General features: G+C 52.3%; 1 protein-coding gene and 1 long non-coding RNA gene across 2 annotated transcripts in view; one reads left to right on the top strand and one right to left on the bottom strand.

Annotated features, from left to right (window-relative positions):
* LOC127042400 (zinc finger protein 862-like) overlaps positions 1–15,707 on the top strand; it is a 751,328-nt gene that overhangs the window by 692,394 nt on the left and 43,227 nt on the right. Inside the window, exons 7-8 of the mRNA XM_050935866.1 lie at positions 12,272–12,354; positions 14,628–14,754. Coding sequence (XP_050791823.1) covers positions 12,272–12,354; positions 14,628–14,754 — 210 coding nt within the window. The remainder of the gene's footprint in view (positions 1–12,271; positions 12,355–14,627; positions 14,755–15,707) is intronic.
* The window catches only part of LOC127042403 (uncharacterized), a 1,287,231-nt gene that overhangs the window by 686,584 nt on the left and 584,940 nt on the right, over positions 1–15,707 (bottom strand). The gene's annotated exons all lie outside the window — the stretch shown is intronic.

Genomic DNA, 15,707 nt, shown 5'->3' on the forward strand with positions numbered 1-15,707 from the left:
TGTGCATGGAGCAGCTGGCATTGCTGCCCCCCACTCCTCCCTGGAACGCTGCTCATCTGGGCACCCCTAGGGGCTGTGGGATGTGGGGGGCAAGAAGTGAGATCATCCGAGCTCCCTGCATCCAGGTCACTTTCCTCAGCCGGGCTGCATAGCGGGAGGGCAGAGAGCAGCAGCTTCTGATGCTCCCCTCACAGCACAGCCCAAGTGGGAAAAGTGACCAGGACGCATGGAGCACATAGGGTTGCTCCTTACTCCCCTCAAACCTCTATGGACCCATGGAGGAGCATTGGGGCAGGGGAGAGCAGTGAGCACCTTTGCACTGCCACACGGTGCCCTTTGACCCCTGGAGCCCTGGGCGGCTATCGGGGGGCACCACCCCTAAGGCCGGCCAGGCTCCCCAGAACGAGCAGCAGAAAACACAGAGACTGGCCACACACTGAGCAGTGGTAGCCTGGGCGGCTCGTAATGGAGGCTCAGGGGGGAGGGGCGTCATAACATTTTTTCCCAGATTTGGACCTTAGCGTCCAAAATATGGGTGTTAGCATGAAAACCTCCAAGCTTAGTTACCAGCTTGGACCTGGTAAAGCTGCCACCAGCCAGGGATTTATACAGTGCCTGGCTCGCTGTGGTCTCCCCAAAACCTTCCCCGGGGGACCCCCAGACTCAGATGCCTTGAGTCTCACAACAAAGGGGAATAAACCATTTCCCTTCCCCCTCCTCCCCTCCTGGTGTTCCCTCCCTGGGTTCCTGGAGAGATATACAGAAGCAAGCTCCGTGAATCTAAACAGAGGGACTCCCCCCTCCCTGTTTCCAGTCCTGGAAATAGAAGTACCAAGATAGCTAATCTCTCTTCCCCCTTACCCAGAGGGTATGCAAAGTCAGGCTAGTAAATCTAACACAACGAGATTTTCCCCCTGACTTCTTCCTCCCACCAATTCCCTGGTGAGCTGCAGACTCAATTCCCTGGAGTCCCCACTAAAGAAAAAATCCAACAGGTCTTAAAAAGAAAGCTTTATATAAAAAGAAAGAAAAGGACATAAAAATGGTCTCTCTGTATTAAGGTGACAAATACAGGGTTATTTGCTTAAAAGAAAAAAATGAATAAACAGCCTTATCCAAAAAGAATACAATTTAAACATTCCAGCAACTACACACATGTAAATACAAAAAAAACCAATATAAACTTATTGTCTTATTATCTTTGTACTTACAACTTGGAAACAGAAGATTAGAAAGGCAGGAGATAGAAAAATCACTCTCATAGCCGAGACGCCACAGACACAAGACAAAGAACAAAGAACTCACACACAAACTTCCCTCCACCCAGATTTGAAAAAGTCTTGTTTCCTGATTGGTCCTCTGGTCAGGTGTTTTAGGTTACTGGTGTTACCCCTTTATAGGTAAAAGAACATTAACCCTTAGCTATCTGTTTATGACAAGGGGGCTCAGCCTCCCCAAACCTTGCACTGCCAAGGGGACAGTGGGGCCCATGATCAGGGGCCCTGGCCAAGTTAGGTCCCCCTGGAAAAGTCTCCCCTATGTCAGCCCCAGGGCTGGAGGAGCTCCCACTCCCTGCTACAGCCCGGGGGCTGCAGCAGGGGCACAGAGCTTCTCTGGTCTCAGGGCCACAGCGGGGCAGGGGTAAAGGAGTGATAGGGTGGGGCTGGTGGGGGAAGGGGTGGAACAGAAGTGACAGTGGATGGGGCCATGGGTGGAAGGGGGTAGAGCCACAGACAGAAGGTAGGGGCATGGTTCTGGTGCTGGGGCCCCCACACTTGTTCTCCCTTTCCCGGGGGTTTGGCATCACTAGCCCCGGCTTAGCGAGTAGGGTTCAGTGGTCCCCATAATGTGGGGTGCGACTCCTAGGGGGACACAGAGGAACATTCATGGGGGCACCTCAGGACCTGAGCCAGCCCACATAGAGGGCAGGGAGGGAGCACCACTCTGCCACAGCTCTTCCCCAACCCCACCCTCAGCCTGAGACTCTGGCTCCCAGCCCGGCGTCGACCCCTTTACCCCTGTCCGCACCCCTCACCCCAGCAAGCAACAGCCCCACTCCTCCCAGCCCCGGTTCTTGACCGTGGCTTCCGAGGGGCCACAGCCATGGCTAAGAGGGCACAATGTGAAATGTTTGGGGACCACTGGTTTAGGGTGACGTCCTCAATCACTTCTCTGCAGTCCAATAAAAGCTATTCCTCACTCACCTACCCCTCCATCAGGACGGACTAGGTATGTTCTGCTGCCCTTCACTCATACAGGAAGGAGAATAACATTTCATTCCACTCAATCCTAAAGTCATTTGTAACCCAAGACCATCCCAAACTGGTCATTTTGGGGAAGCGGCCCCATCATGCTGCATAGCTAGGCAGAGTAGGTGTGTCTATGCAAACACGGTCTGTTCCGGAAGTCTTTCCCCAGCTCCTCACTAGGTGAGAGAGGGGAGCTCATTCAGACCCTGCTTTCGCTTAGTATTTAAAAACTCCTTAGTGTCCCTATCTCTGCCGGCCTTAGATTTCTCCTCCTGTCCGTTTTTTGACAGCTCAGATGAGGTGACCGAGTGGTTAAGGTGATGGACTGCTACCCCATTATGCTCTGCCTGCATGGGTTCAAATCCCATTCTCATCAGAGGCATTTAGTCTTCACCCTCCTTTATAGACAACCATCTCCCCCTTTGGTACAATAACAGATCAAACAATGTTGCTTGTGTTACCCAAAATTGGGTCAGTTAGTAAGCTTAGAGAGGACTAATAATGCCCCTCCCCCCAGAGTTTGGCAGAAAGCAGCACATTTATTAGCTTGATAGCTAAGCTCAAAAGAAGGTTGGGGGATGGTGTCACACTCATACTCACGCTCCCAGGACAGGCCTGGCAGTGGAGATGTCAGGATCCTTAAGGTAAGTGTCCCACAGCGCAGCGATGGACGGTGCGATGAAGATCAGTCTCCCTGAGGTGCAATAGAATGTAACACAGCGAACCACTGGCCAGATGGGCCGGGTGAAGGGCATTCACTGGAGGTACAAAGGAGAGTGGGAAAGCCACTTCACAGGCATTCAAAGCGGGAAAGGGACACAAGCTGGGGGAGTTTAACAGACCTTTTGAGCATACAGGTTATACAGAGCATACAGATCACTGCTGCTCCTACAACATGATAAGTTCTCAAGCAGCATGTTTCTTACTTTGCCCATCTGTCAATTTTGATGATTATTGATGGAAATATTTTGCCATTGGGTTGTGTGTTTACACAGAAATTGACATTTACCAACAAATACACAATTCTTCCAAGCCTGCCTAGTCTGCAGTTGATGGGTTTAGAGGGACACATTCACTCTTCCAGGTCCCCATTCCAGGCCTGTGCTCTCCAGGTTGTCAACTTCCCGCACTGCTGGGATCCTTCCCTCATCTCCCCCCAAACCACTGCCCCACCCCCACTTCTGGGGTCCCCTCCCTACACTGTCTAACTCCACTGCTGGCAGGATCCCTTCCTGTTCCTTTCATTTCCTGCCTCCACTCTGGGCAAAAGCTCTGCACTCTTCCCACACCAGAAGTTGAACCCAGGCCACCTGGGTGAAAACCAGGAATCCTGACCACTAGCCCATATGGGACTATTGTTGCATCTGACGAAGTGGGTATTCACCCACGACAGCTCATGCTCCAATACGTCTGTTAGTCTATAAGGTGCCACCGGATTCTTGGCTGCTATTATTACTACAACTCAGGCCTTGGCTACACTGGAGAGTTACAGTGCAGGTGGTGGCTTTACAGCGCTGTAACTTACTCCCCGTCCACACTGGCAAGGCACATACAGCGCTGTATCTCCCTGGCTACAGTGCTGCATGTGCTCCACCTCGACGAGAGGAATAAAGAGAACAGAGCTGGTGATGCAGCGCTGGGGTGCCAGTGTAAACAGTGATTAATCTTACTACGCTGTCACTGACCTCCGGAACCTTCCCATAATGCTTTTAAGTAGAGATAACGCTCTTTGTTTTGGTGTGATGCCTCTGTTTGCTTTGCTGTGAGCTCAAGGCTCCCGGAGCTGCTTATCTAAAAACCAAACACAGTTACTGTTTGCAGTGAATGAGCAGAGGCAGGGGGATCCCTTTGGAACACCCACAGCTGGTGTTTGCTTGAGGAGAGAAGCAGCCGGGTGGGCACGGGGGAGGGGGGGTCTGTTTTGGATCAGCGGCTTATCTGGTCTGTGAGGAAAAGAACAAAGGCGGCTATTTGCATTTAGTGAATGAGAGAGGGGTGGGGGAGGAGGCTTGAACTTGCCAGGCAGGGAGCTGACACAGTGTCAGCTCCAAAAATCCACTCGCTCTGTCTCCCCCACGCTCCGTGTCACACTCCACCCCACCCTCCTCTTTTGAAAAGCACATTGCAGCCACTTGAATGCTGGGATAGCTGCCCATAATGCACCACTCCCAACAGCGCTGCAAATGTGGCCATGACAGAGTGCTGGTAGCTGTCAGTGTGTCCACACTGCAGCGCTTTCCCTAAACAGCTGTAGGAAGACAGCTTTAACTCCCAGCGCTGGACAGCTGCAAGTGTAGCCAAACCCTCTCTAAGCCGACCCCTTATGAGAACAGCAGGGACTAGCATGACTAGATGTCCCGATTTTTGGGTCTTTTTCTTATATAGGTGCCTATTAACCCCACCCCCATCCCAATTTTTCACATTTGCTGTCGGATCACCCTAGCAGGGGTTGCACACAGGGCTGCATTAACCTTCAGGTGCTGAGGTTTCCCTCTCTCCATTCCCAGAGCCTGTGATCAGGAAACAGACATCAGGGCTCCCAGGTGCTGCACAGACCATGACTGAGATCAGACCCCATATTATGCAAGGTGCTGTACAAACCCTGGGCAACACTGAGACACCCAGGAGGTTCCCCTCAATTTCCCTGAGCCTCTGCTGCCCAACTTCTTCTGAATCCCTCTGGCTCACCCCCCCCCCACAAAAAAACCCACCTTTCCAAACAGTCCTTCTTTCCTTGCCCCCTGATTCTGGTTTCACACCCTGGGACCATCTCCTCTCTTTGTCTCTCCCCCTCCAGGTGAAGCAGAGATGGAGGCAACTTCAGCCACTGGAGTCAGCCTCAGCGAGCACTGCAGCCGGCCCCGGGGGAGGGGGGGTGTTTGCAGACACAGGAAGGGAGCAGGGGGTGCTGGGAAGAAGGCGGCAGGAGAACAAAGCTCAGAGACCCAACATGGGGAAATTCCAGGGGCGGGGCTCTGACACATCCCAGGTGCGGACAGCTCCTGGGGGCGGGGCTCTGGCTCAGCTCGGGGGCAGGGCAGCTCCTCGGGGCGGGGCTCCAGCACAGAGCAGGGGCGGGGCAGCTCCTGGGGGCGGGGCTCCAGCACAGAGCGGGGGCGGAGCAGCTCCTGGGGGCGGGGCTCTGGCACAGCCCATGGGCAGGGCAGCTCCTGGGGGTGGGGCTCTGGCACAGCCGGGGGCGGGGCAGCTCCTGGGGGCGGGGCTCTGGCACAGCCCATGGGCAGGGCAGCTCCTGGGGGCGGGGCTCTGGCACATTGTGACGCGGAGCCCGGGCTGAACAGCTGCTTCCTGGTTCTCCACGTGCTGCCAGCAGCGCTGGAGCTGCCCGAGCCGCAGCGGAGCCGCTGTTCTCAGCTGCAGCCAGGATCTGCCCCCGGCCCCGCTGGGATCCAGGTGGGGACAGAGACTGGGCGCCCGGGGGTTCCCCTTGGTGTGGCTGGCGGGGGCGGGAGGGGAGAAGCCGGAGCTGCAGGCGGGGGAAGGGCGGTGGGACATTGTGACCCGGAGCCCCCGGGGAATGAGAGGCGCTGGGGGGCAGGAAAGTGACTCTGCCCCAGGGAGCCTGGGAGAAGCCTTGAAGGCGCCTCGGCCCCAGTGGAGCTGCAGGAGGATCCGCCCGCCCGCCCCGCTGGGATGGGGGGGCCGGGGCCCGGCCGTCGTGTGGGGGGGAGGGGCGGACCCCGGGCCAGGCGGGGGGGGGCGGTGTATTAAATCCCTCCCCATAGCAATGTGCTACTCCCGGGCACTGCGCATGCCCAGTAACAGCCGCTGAAGCCGCTGCCCTTCCCTCTGCCCGGACCAGCCGTAACGTTCCGCCGGGCGCTGGGGGCGGGGCTGGAGCGGGGCGGGGGAGTAACAGGGAGCGTGGGAGGGGCGGGCGCAGAGCAGGAAATTGATGGGCGGGGGGGGTCAGGCAGCTGGAGGCAGGGTTCGTGGGGGGCTAAAGGGCACAATCCGGGCTGGGGGGAGGAGCAGGAGTTGAGCTCAGGGGGAGGCGCTGGCAGAGCCCCCCCCTTTGGTGTGAGGGCGGAGGTGTCGAGGGGGGAGGAGAAGCCGGAGTTGCAGGTGGGGGAGGTCACTGGGGTGGGGGTGTAGATCTGTCTCTGTGCAGCCAGGACATTCCCGGGGTGGGAGGGAGGTGAGTTAACTGGATCCTGTCCCTGTTTTTGCCACTTCCTCCCACACACACATTCTCTCAAGATTTCCCCTTTTCTCTCTCATTATCACACGTGGCTATAAAATCCAGGGAGATTCTCCTCTCCCCCCCCCAATGATCAGCTCTCTAATTGCCTCTGATTTTCCCTTTTCTCTCCATACTTCTCAAATGTCAATTTAAAATCTCTCCGATGGGGGGTGGATTTTCCCACCCATTTTATCTGCAGCGATTTGTCCTTGTTTGGGTGGGAAATTGTTGCCCTGGGTCATTCCCCAGAACATGGCTCCCACTGGAGTGGGATGGGATGAGGTTCCCGTTCTCTGCCAGGGCAGGGAAGGGAAGGGAGGAGCACATCCCCCATGGAGACTGCCCAGACCCCATTTCCCAATTCCCCTGCGGCCCCCTTCCATTGTCCAGGGAGCCTTCCAGCTCCCCCCCCCCGCCCTTAAATCAGCTCCTCAAAGGGCTCTGAGCTGCTCACGTGAATGGTTGCCCCGTGGCCGGGGGGGACCATCACATTCTGTTTATGTATTGGACAGTCATATAAAATCCAGTCCAACAGTCCCCCTTTTCCACTAGTTATTTAATAGCAACATCAAATCCCCTCCGATCTTGGTGGTTTTCTCTCATGTTATCAAATGTCGTTTGTGACAGGGTTCTCTCTGCGTGTCTCAAAGATTGATATAAAATACCCCAAACATTTGCCCCACTTCTCTCTAGTTGTTTTATTTCTAATTGAATATGATGGGTTGTTTCCCAATGTGCTAAGATGCAGCCGCCTCTGGGGTGGATCCATGGTGGCCATTATTTGCTAGTGACAGCCCGTGGATCTTTCTTGCCCTCCAGGCCTTCCATTCTCCTGTTAAAGAAGCACTCCCCAGGCTCCCTCTGCCTGTGTGACTGGCCAGCAGGAGGTGGTGTTAACTTTCTAGCCACTTCTCACACTCTGTGAGGTAACACTTGCAGGGGCAGGGAAGGTGTCTGTGTGGGGAGATTGCAGCTGAAGGGGCATTGTGGTAGGGGGAGGCCTCTGGGTGGCTGGGCAGGGGGTACCCTAGTCAGGTTGGTGGGTTGTGGAGGTTTGGGGTTTTCGGGGGGTGGTGGTTCTGATGTGCCCATCCCTGAGGCTATGGGTCCTGGAGGTGGGTATCGCTGGGGGCCTGGTGGCTGCAGAACAGTGGGGGTGGGTGTCTCTTGGGGAGGCGGGACAGAGGGTTAGAGGGAGCCTGGTTCTGTGCCAGGGGCTCTGTCTGTGCTTCCCCCGCTGGTTCCTGGTTTTGTTGCCATGCCCAGTGCACAGAGCTGGGGGAGGGGATCCCTGGCACTAGGTGAGGGCATGCCAGGGAAGCAGAGTGATGGGTCGCACTGTAAAGCATCAGGGGGTCACACTGGGCAGAGGAGGGGGTCCCAGGCAAATGTCAGGGTAGATCGTTCTGGAGGGTGGGGAAGTTCCTAGGCAGGCAGTGAGGGACTGAGTTCCCAGTGGGGGGGGGGTCCCTTGAGGGGGTCCCTGGCTGCTGGGGGCTCTTGGTGGGGGGAACCCTTTGGGATTCCCAACCTGGCAATCATGGTGTGGTGGGGGTTCTCTGGCCGGTGGGGCTTTGAGGGGTATCTGGGGTCCCTGGCCAGGGACTCTGGGGGCTGCGTCCCCAGGGAATATCTGATGGGATCCTGGCTGGGGGGTGTCTGGGGCCCCTGGCTGGGGGGTCTGGGCTCTGGGTACTAGGGGGTGTCTGGGGGCTGCTGCTAACCATGATCCTTCTCTCTGGTCAACTTGTACCAGAGTCCTGGCTCCTAGTCACCAGGTCACCAAGTCCATTCCCAGTCACGTGCCCTGTCACTGTGATAACTTTCTGTCCACTTAGCAAACACTGTTAGTGTGAATTCACAGAATTTACTTTTCTCCTCTTTTGAAAACTGCAGGAACTTTCGGTTCCGTTTGGAAAATTTTTGCCCCCAGTCCTTGTCCTAGATCTGCGGGGGTGAGGGAGGTGGGAAGGGAGTCAGCACTGCCACACGATGGTCTTTTCCACAGCGTTCTGAACTCATTCTTTCTGAAATCCGGTGTCATTGAGACCGTTGTTAATCCAGAGTCACTGTATGGAAAGACAAGGAGTGATTCCAGATGGACAGTGGGTCAAATGAGATCAGCCATTCTCCCTGTGAGGAGGGGCTCCCATTAGCTGCTCTCCCCAGAGAGCTAAAGGAGGGAAGCTGCTCATACACTCCGTCCCTCTCTGCTCAGGATATTGGGGTTCAGCTTCCTGGGTCAGATGCTGCAGCCTCCATTGTGATCTGGGAGACCAGGCTTGGCAGCTGCTGCTCCCCCAGTGGGGCTCTGTGCTGGGAAGTGACCTTAATTAAAGCTTCTTCTCTGCCCGGCCCAGGGGATGACTTTCTGCAGCTGGTCCTAGCCCCCTAGGGCAGTCCTGGGCCCTGTTACTACTAAATTCTGAGCCAGAGTCTCCAGGTAACTGAAAGACCTCAGGGAATGTCCTAGGGTCTGGCAAGAAAGTGACTCTGCACAAACAACCACCACCTCATTTCTCCTCCCATTAGCGGTTGCCAGGAGGAAATCCAGCCATGGGAGAGCAAAGCCCCCAGGAATGGGACTGTCCCAGCCAGAGGGGCAGGGAGAGAGGACAGGGGAAGGAGAGGACTGAAAGGGGCAGTGGGAGAAATGAATGTGGGGGAGAGATTTCCAGCTCTCTAGTCCACCCAGACACATGTATTGCTGCATCCTGGGGCAGAACACTTTCCAGTGAACAAAACAAGGATCAGACAGAGCAAAAGCCAGTTCCTGACTCCATATTCCCCCTGCTGGGGTGTGGCTTGCCGTGGGGTCAGTGTCTGAGGGAATCCCCCACAGTGACTCCTTTGGTTCTGCTCTTATCTAGCCTTGTGTTCAGAGAAGGGGTGAGGGGAGAGAGAAGGGAGGTTAAAAATGTGTCTGTGGACTTAGCCTGGCAGGAGGGGCCAGGTCTAAATTGTAATAAACAGATTGAGCATTTCCCAGCATGACAGAATCTAGGGTGTCTGTCTGCAGGGAAAGGGCCCTGGGGGAATTGTGATGTGAAATTAACTAAAACCGGTTCTGAAACGCCCACAACTGCCCTTCTCCCCCAGACAGGCTGCAGAATGTTTTGCTCCAGCTCATCCCAGCCTGGCGTGGGACAGGGAAGAGAAATGGCTGCAGTGGAGTCAGTCCAGGTAGAGATTATCGGGGGGTTGCTGGTGGGTTCCTGCTGGAGGAAAGGGAGAGCAAATACACCAGAGGTGGGAAGGTTTGCAGAGTCTGGTTTGGAGGTTGGAGCGGGGCAGGAAATTCACAGCGTGGGGAAAGGAGGAGGCCAGGGTGTGGCAGACCTGCTGGGAGTTATTTACTAAGTGGCCTAGATTCTAGGAACAGACCAGGAGGTTTGGAGGTGGAAATGCCCTAATTTGTGAAGAGAGAAAATAACCCACCTACATGGAGCTAGTCAAACTGACCAGACTCCTAGTGCTGGAGCCTGACCTCATTAACCATCAGCTGCTGTGAGATATAAAGGGGACACCCATGAGTCAGGCTTATTGGAGCTGCCTCTCCCTTCATATCCCGCTCCTCACAATGAGGAGGGTGTTGGGCATCCTACCAGCGAGCTCTCCCTGGACCCTGCTAGGGGCTCCATCTCCTGTATCAGTCAGTGGCTAGTAGGGGGGTGATGGATATGCTGGGAGAGATAAGGGGCTCTCTCTTCATCCCCCACCCTGGCATTTGCTGGATACTCTGAGCCAGGTCGAGGTGGGACTCTCCTGACTATGATCCACCCAGAGCTTCCATTTGATTCACTCTTCTCTGCCACAAATAGTGGGCTGTGAGTGGTGCAGCAAGTCCTTAGTGTTGGACTCTTACTCTTTCAGGGGCTGGTTACCTTCAAGGAGATGGCTATGTATTTCACCAGGGAAGAGTGGGCTCTGCTGGACCCCACTCAGAGAGCCCTCTACTGGGATGTCATGCAGGAGAACTATGAGACTGTGACCTCGCTGGGTAAGGGTTCCTGTCCCTTCTGTTCTTGGAAGGGGAAATGAAGAGTGAAGGTTCACGCCACCCCCACAATGCCATCTGTACCCTGTCCTGTTTCAGCATCACCCCAATAGGCCAGTGACACACATAATACCAGAGACCCTCCTCTGCTGCAGAACACTTTGGGAACAGAGCACAGGAGCCGTATTGCACAGTGTCAAATATCTCCTGTTTGCTCAAGTGAAACTGGGGGTTAGGTCTGGCATAACTGTCCCATACCCCTAATCATTTTTGTTGCCCTTTTCTGAACCTTTTCCAATTCCAATATATCTATTTTTGAGATGGGGTGACATGTGCATGCAGTATTCAAGATGTGGGTGTATCATGGATTTATTTGCTGTTTTTACAAATATGATCTATGAGATATTCTGTCATATCTATCACTTTCTTAATTATTTCCTACATTGTTCACTTTTTTCACTGCTGCTGCACATTGAGTGGATGTTTTCAGAGAACTATCCACAGTGACTCCAAGATCACTCTCTTGAGTGGAAACAACTAATTTAGACCCCATCATTTTGTATGTATAGTTGGGATTGTGTTTTCCAATGGGCTGCACTATGTGCTATCCTGTCATCTAGTACTGCTGAGATCCTGGATTCAGTAATATCCCTGCCCTTCCTGTTCCCTTTCTCCACCGAACCCCGCCAGCCCATGCTTCCTGTTCCCAGCTTCCCCAGGATTCTCGCACTGTCTCTGAACCTCTCTGTCAGCAAGAAGCAGTGCCAGGGACACTTGCCCTCTGTCTGGAGTCTTCGATTTCTGGGACATGGATTTACTTTCTCTGTGTTGTAAGAGGCTCTGTCATAATGAGTGTCTGTGATGTTACCCAGAGTACAATCTGGACTGTTAAATAGCTGTACCTCAGTCCTCCAGCATGGGGTGCCTTTTCCACTGTTTTCCCGCGAGAACAGCCCCTCTTGGCCAATTAACACACAGTCTCCAGCATGTAACTCACTCCCAGCTACACAGTATTGAGTGCTGCTAGACAGCCACTCATGAATTACACCTCAGGAGAAAACCAGCAAATTCTCAAGTGCCCAACTTCCCCCAGAAATGTGCATCTTGCACTGTCCAGCACGCTACTGAACGACCCAAGCTCATATGAAGTCTGTCATTTCATCAGCGGAAAATGACATGCACCAGCTTGTTATCCCAAACAGAGTTTCCAACACACTTCAATCCACACATACTGGTTAGATGAACAATAAACCAAGATTGTTAACTACCAAAAACTAAAACTAGGCCCAGTCCATGAAAGGGGCACTCCCAGGAGAGACTGTATAAAGGCTGGAACATGAAACACCTTTGTAAACCTGAGACAGCTGCCTTGGGGACAATGACAGGGAGAATCCCCCAAAGTGACTCCTTTGTTTCTGCTCTTCTCTGGCCTCCGATTGTTCCTTCCAACGTGGAGTACTTTGCACTTGTCTCTACTGAATTTGATCCTATTTACTTCAGATCATTTCTCCCGTTTGTCCAGATCATTTTGAATTTTAATCCAATCCTCCAAAGCACTTACAACCCCTCCCAGCTTGGTGTTGTCCGCAAACTTGATACGTGTAAGAGAGAGACTGTTACTGGGAGGGTTTCCCCATGTGTCAGAGGGTTACACCCTGGTGGGAGGGGGCTAGGCCTGTACTGGAATAAGGTCACTCTGTGCTTCACAGTGTGCTAGAACCTAGAATGTGCATTAGCAGGGGAAAAGCTGGGGGAATCGGCTTGTGGAATGGACAAAAGCCTAGTCTGAATTCTCACACCTTGCCCTTTTCACCCCGGCAGGCCAGAGAATAACATCCATGTTTCGCTGCAGATCATCTCGTCCTCCCAGGGGCAAGGAAATGGCTGCAATGGAGCTGGCTCAGGTAAGAGATTATCAGGGTGGCGGGCTCTGCTTGGAGGTTGAGGAGCAGTAAATGCATAAGAGGGTGGGAATTGCTAGAGGTGGTGGGAAGCAGGAAATATCTCGGGTGGAGAAAGGGAGGGGACAGCATGTGACAAACCTGCTGAGACTTGTGTAGTGTAGGGCGTGATGGGTTGTCACCCCAGGAGGCAGTTTGTGGAGCTTCTGGGAACTGCTGTGTCCTCTAACCCTCACGCTGGGCTGGCCCTTCTCACACTGCTTTGCTGGAGATTTCGCCAGCCTCTCCAGGGCCTGTTATCACCCAACACAACAGCAGGTGGCGCCATGCAGCCAACTAAGCTACCTGAGTGCGTTACCTAAGCCACTCAAGGACAGATAGAAGACAAGAGCCAATTTCCCACTCCCCAACCTTGCACACTTGCTGTAGTATAAATCCAGAATGATACCATCTTATAGTGCACAGGGATCTCTATAATACAAGCTCATTAATGTAGTTCCCCTTCCCCTCGATATGGGACAGATGTGCACAACAAGCTGAGATTTTCCCCAGACACTTCACTCAAAATACGCTGGTTAAGATAAAGCATCAAACAAGTTTATTAACTGCAGAAAGATAGATTAAGTGATTATAAGTGATAACAAACAGATCAAAGCAGATTATTTAGCAAATAACCAAAACTCAGACTAAGCCTAACATACTAGATGGATAGAATTTGAATTAGCAATTTCTCACCCTGACTGATGGTACAAGCAGTCCCCCAAGTTTCCATACACAAGCTAGAAATCTCTTGATCCTGGGAGCAGCACTTCCCCCACATCCGTTTTTGTTTCTCAGGTGTTTCCAGAAGTTCTCTTGTGTGGAGAATGAGGCCAAGAGATGATGTCACACCCCACCTTATGTAGCTTTTCCATATGGTGGGAACCTTTTGTTCCAAACTCAGTTCCTAGTCCAGTTTGTGGAAAAATACAGGTACTAAAATGGAGTTTAGTGTCATGTGGTCTGGTCACAGGCCCTGCTGAGTCATAGTAGCCATGACTCATAGGCTGGCTGAAACATTCACAGGAAGGCTAAGCTCTTCCACAGTCCATTGTCTTTGTTGAGCCATCAGCACTGTCTGGCTTCTTCATTGTTGTACCTGAAAGGCTCATTGTGGGTGTTACCCAGAGTAAGCACATTTGAAATACAGATACAGAGTCAATATCCATAACTTCAGATACGAACATGATATGTGCACACAAATAGGATAATCATATTCAGCAAATCAGAACTTTTCCAGTGACACCACACATGATGCATCTTCTACAAAATAGATCATAATTATGTCCTAATCATATTATAATCATACCACTATGATGAATATGGGGGTGTAGTGTCAGATAGGTCCTAATTTCAAGGCACAGGAGTTGGGAATGGAACTTCCCCTCTTTGTGGAACAGGAAATAACCCTCCAGCCAGGGCTGGGACAACTTCCCAGACTCTCAGCGATGGAGCCTGAATCTACTGACATTTCATTAATTACCACCAACCCCAATCTTTGTGGCAACTGTAAACTTTATCAGTGATGATTTTGTACTCTCTTCTAAGTCATGGATAAGAATGTTAAATAGCACAGGGCCAAGAACCAATCCCTGCAGGAACCTGCTAGAAAGAAATCCACTCGATCATGGTTCCCCATTTACTATCAGAGTTTTTAATCTATTTAATGTATGCCGTGTTTATTTTGTATCATTCTAGTTTTTTTTAGTAAAAATATTGTGCTAATCAAGTCATGTCCCTTACGGAAGTTTAGGTATATTACATCAATACTATTAGCTGCAACCAAACTTTTGATCTCATCCAATAAGGATATCCCGTTAGTTTGATAGGCTCTATTTTCTCTAAACCTTTGTTAATGGGCACTACAATTCTGACCTTCTAACTTCTATTCTTTATGATTGACTTCCCCTTTCTTCCATATATTTTATTTGGAGAGTGCTTGGATTCCTACCAGGGAGCCACTATCAGGGTCCAGAGACAGCCCCATCTCCTATATTAAGCTCTGGCTAGTAGCTATGTGATAAATGTGAAGACCCTGCTTCTGTCTGTCAGATGGGAGACACAAAGGTTCTCTCTTTCTACCCTCTGATGCCTCCTGGCTGCTGTAAGCAAGGTGGGGTGGGACTCTGTTAACATGTGCCTCCCGGAGCTTCCATTTCCCTGGTGCTGCTGTTCCGTGAATAGTGGGGTTGTGAGTGGGTCAGCAGGTACTGAGTATTGGACTCCTGCTCTTTCAGGGGCCGGTGACCTTCGAGGAGGTGGCTGTGTATTTCTCCAGGGAAGAGGGGACTCTGCTGGACCCCACTCAGAGAGCCCTCTACAGAGATGTCATGCAGGGGAACTATGAGACGATGGTCTTGCTGGGTAAGGATTCCTGTCCCTTCTGTTCTTGGAAGGGAAATGAAGAGTGAAGGTTCATGCCACCCCCACAATGCCATCTGTACCCTGTCCTGTTTCAGCATCACCCCAATAGGCCAGTAACATACATACTACCAGAGACCCTCCTCTGCTGCAGAACACTTTGGGAACAGAGCACAGGAGCAGCATCACACAATGTCAAATATCTCCTCTTTACTCAAGTAAAACTGGGGTTAGGTCCAGCATAATGAACAGAAGCTTCCTACCCCCAGCCTTCTCTCAAACCCTGAGCCTTCTCTACCCAAACCAGAATGTGCTTGGGGTGTAACAAGCAGGCGGCTGGAGTCAGAGCTGCCAGTCCAGGGTTACTTATCATACAGACACTCAGTGCGTCCTTGAACGCTGGCTGGGAGTATCCAGACAGGGGAGCTCCAGCAGCAGAACACTGAATCTCACCCAGGATTACAGATGACACAACTCCTCGCCGATCTGGATTGCACCCCAGCATGTGAAAATGGCCTAGGTTGGTAGTGACATTTCTTGAGACATGGAGAGTCTTGCTCCCATATCACCAGGTGTAATAAAAATAACAGGAAAGGCCAAATATGGAAAACTGATTGTTCAGCTTGCTTTTGACCTGCATCATATTTTGCAATATATTCCAAATAAGGAAATTAACGTGCAACGTATGTGTCATTGTTTGTGGTTTTAAGCTGTAAAAGGCTTGTGTGATTTTTAGCTCAGGAACAGTATTCCAAAGCTGTGCCCCTGCGTGCTTGTAACCAAGAAAAGAGCCTCAGGCTGAGCTGATTCAATATAATCCTGTGGTCGTTTTCCACAACAGCCTCAATAGGTCCCTGTGATGGAAATGTAAGGCTACATCTAGACTACCCCCCCAAACCCGTCTGGCGGGTGTTAAAATCGATGCGGGGATGATATATGGCGTCTCATCAGACGCC

The sequence above is a fragment of the Gopherus flavomarginatus genome, unplaced genomic scaffold (assembly GCF_025201925.1).
Source record: "Gopherus flavomarginatus isolate rGopFla2 unplaced genomic scaffold, rGopFla2.mat.asm mat_scaffold_39_arrow_ctg1, whole genome shotgun sequence".
NCBI classification, from domain to species: domain Eukaryota; kingdom Metazoa; phylum Chordata; order Testudines; family Testudinidae; genus Gopherus; species Gopherus flavomarginatus.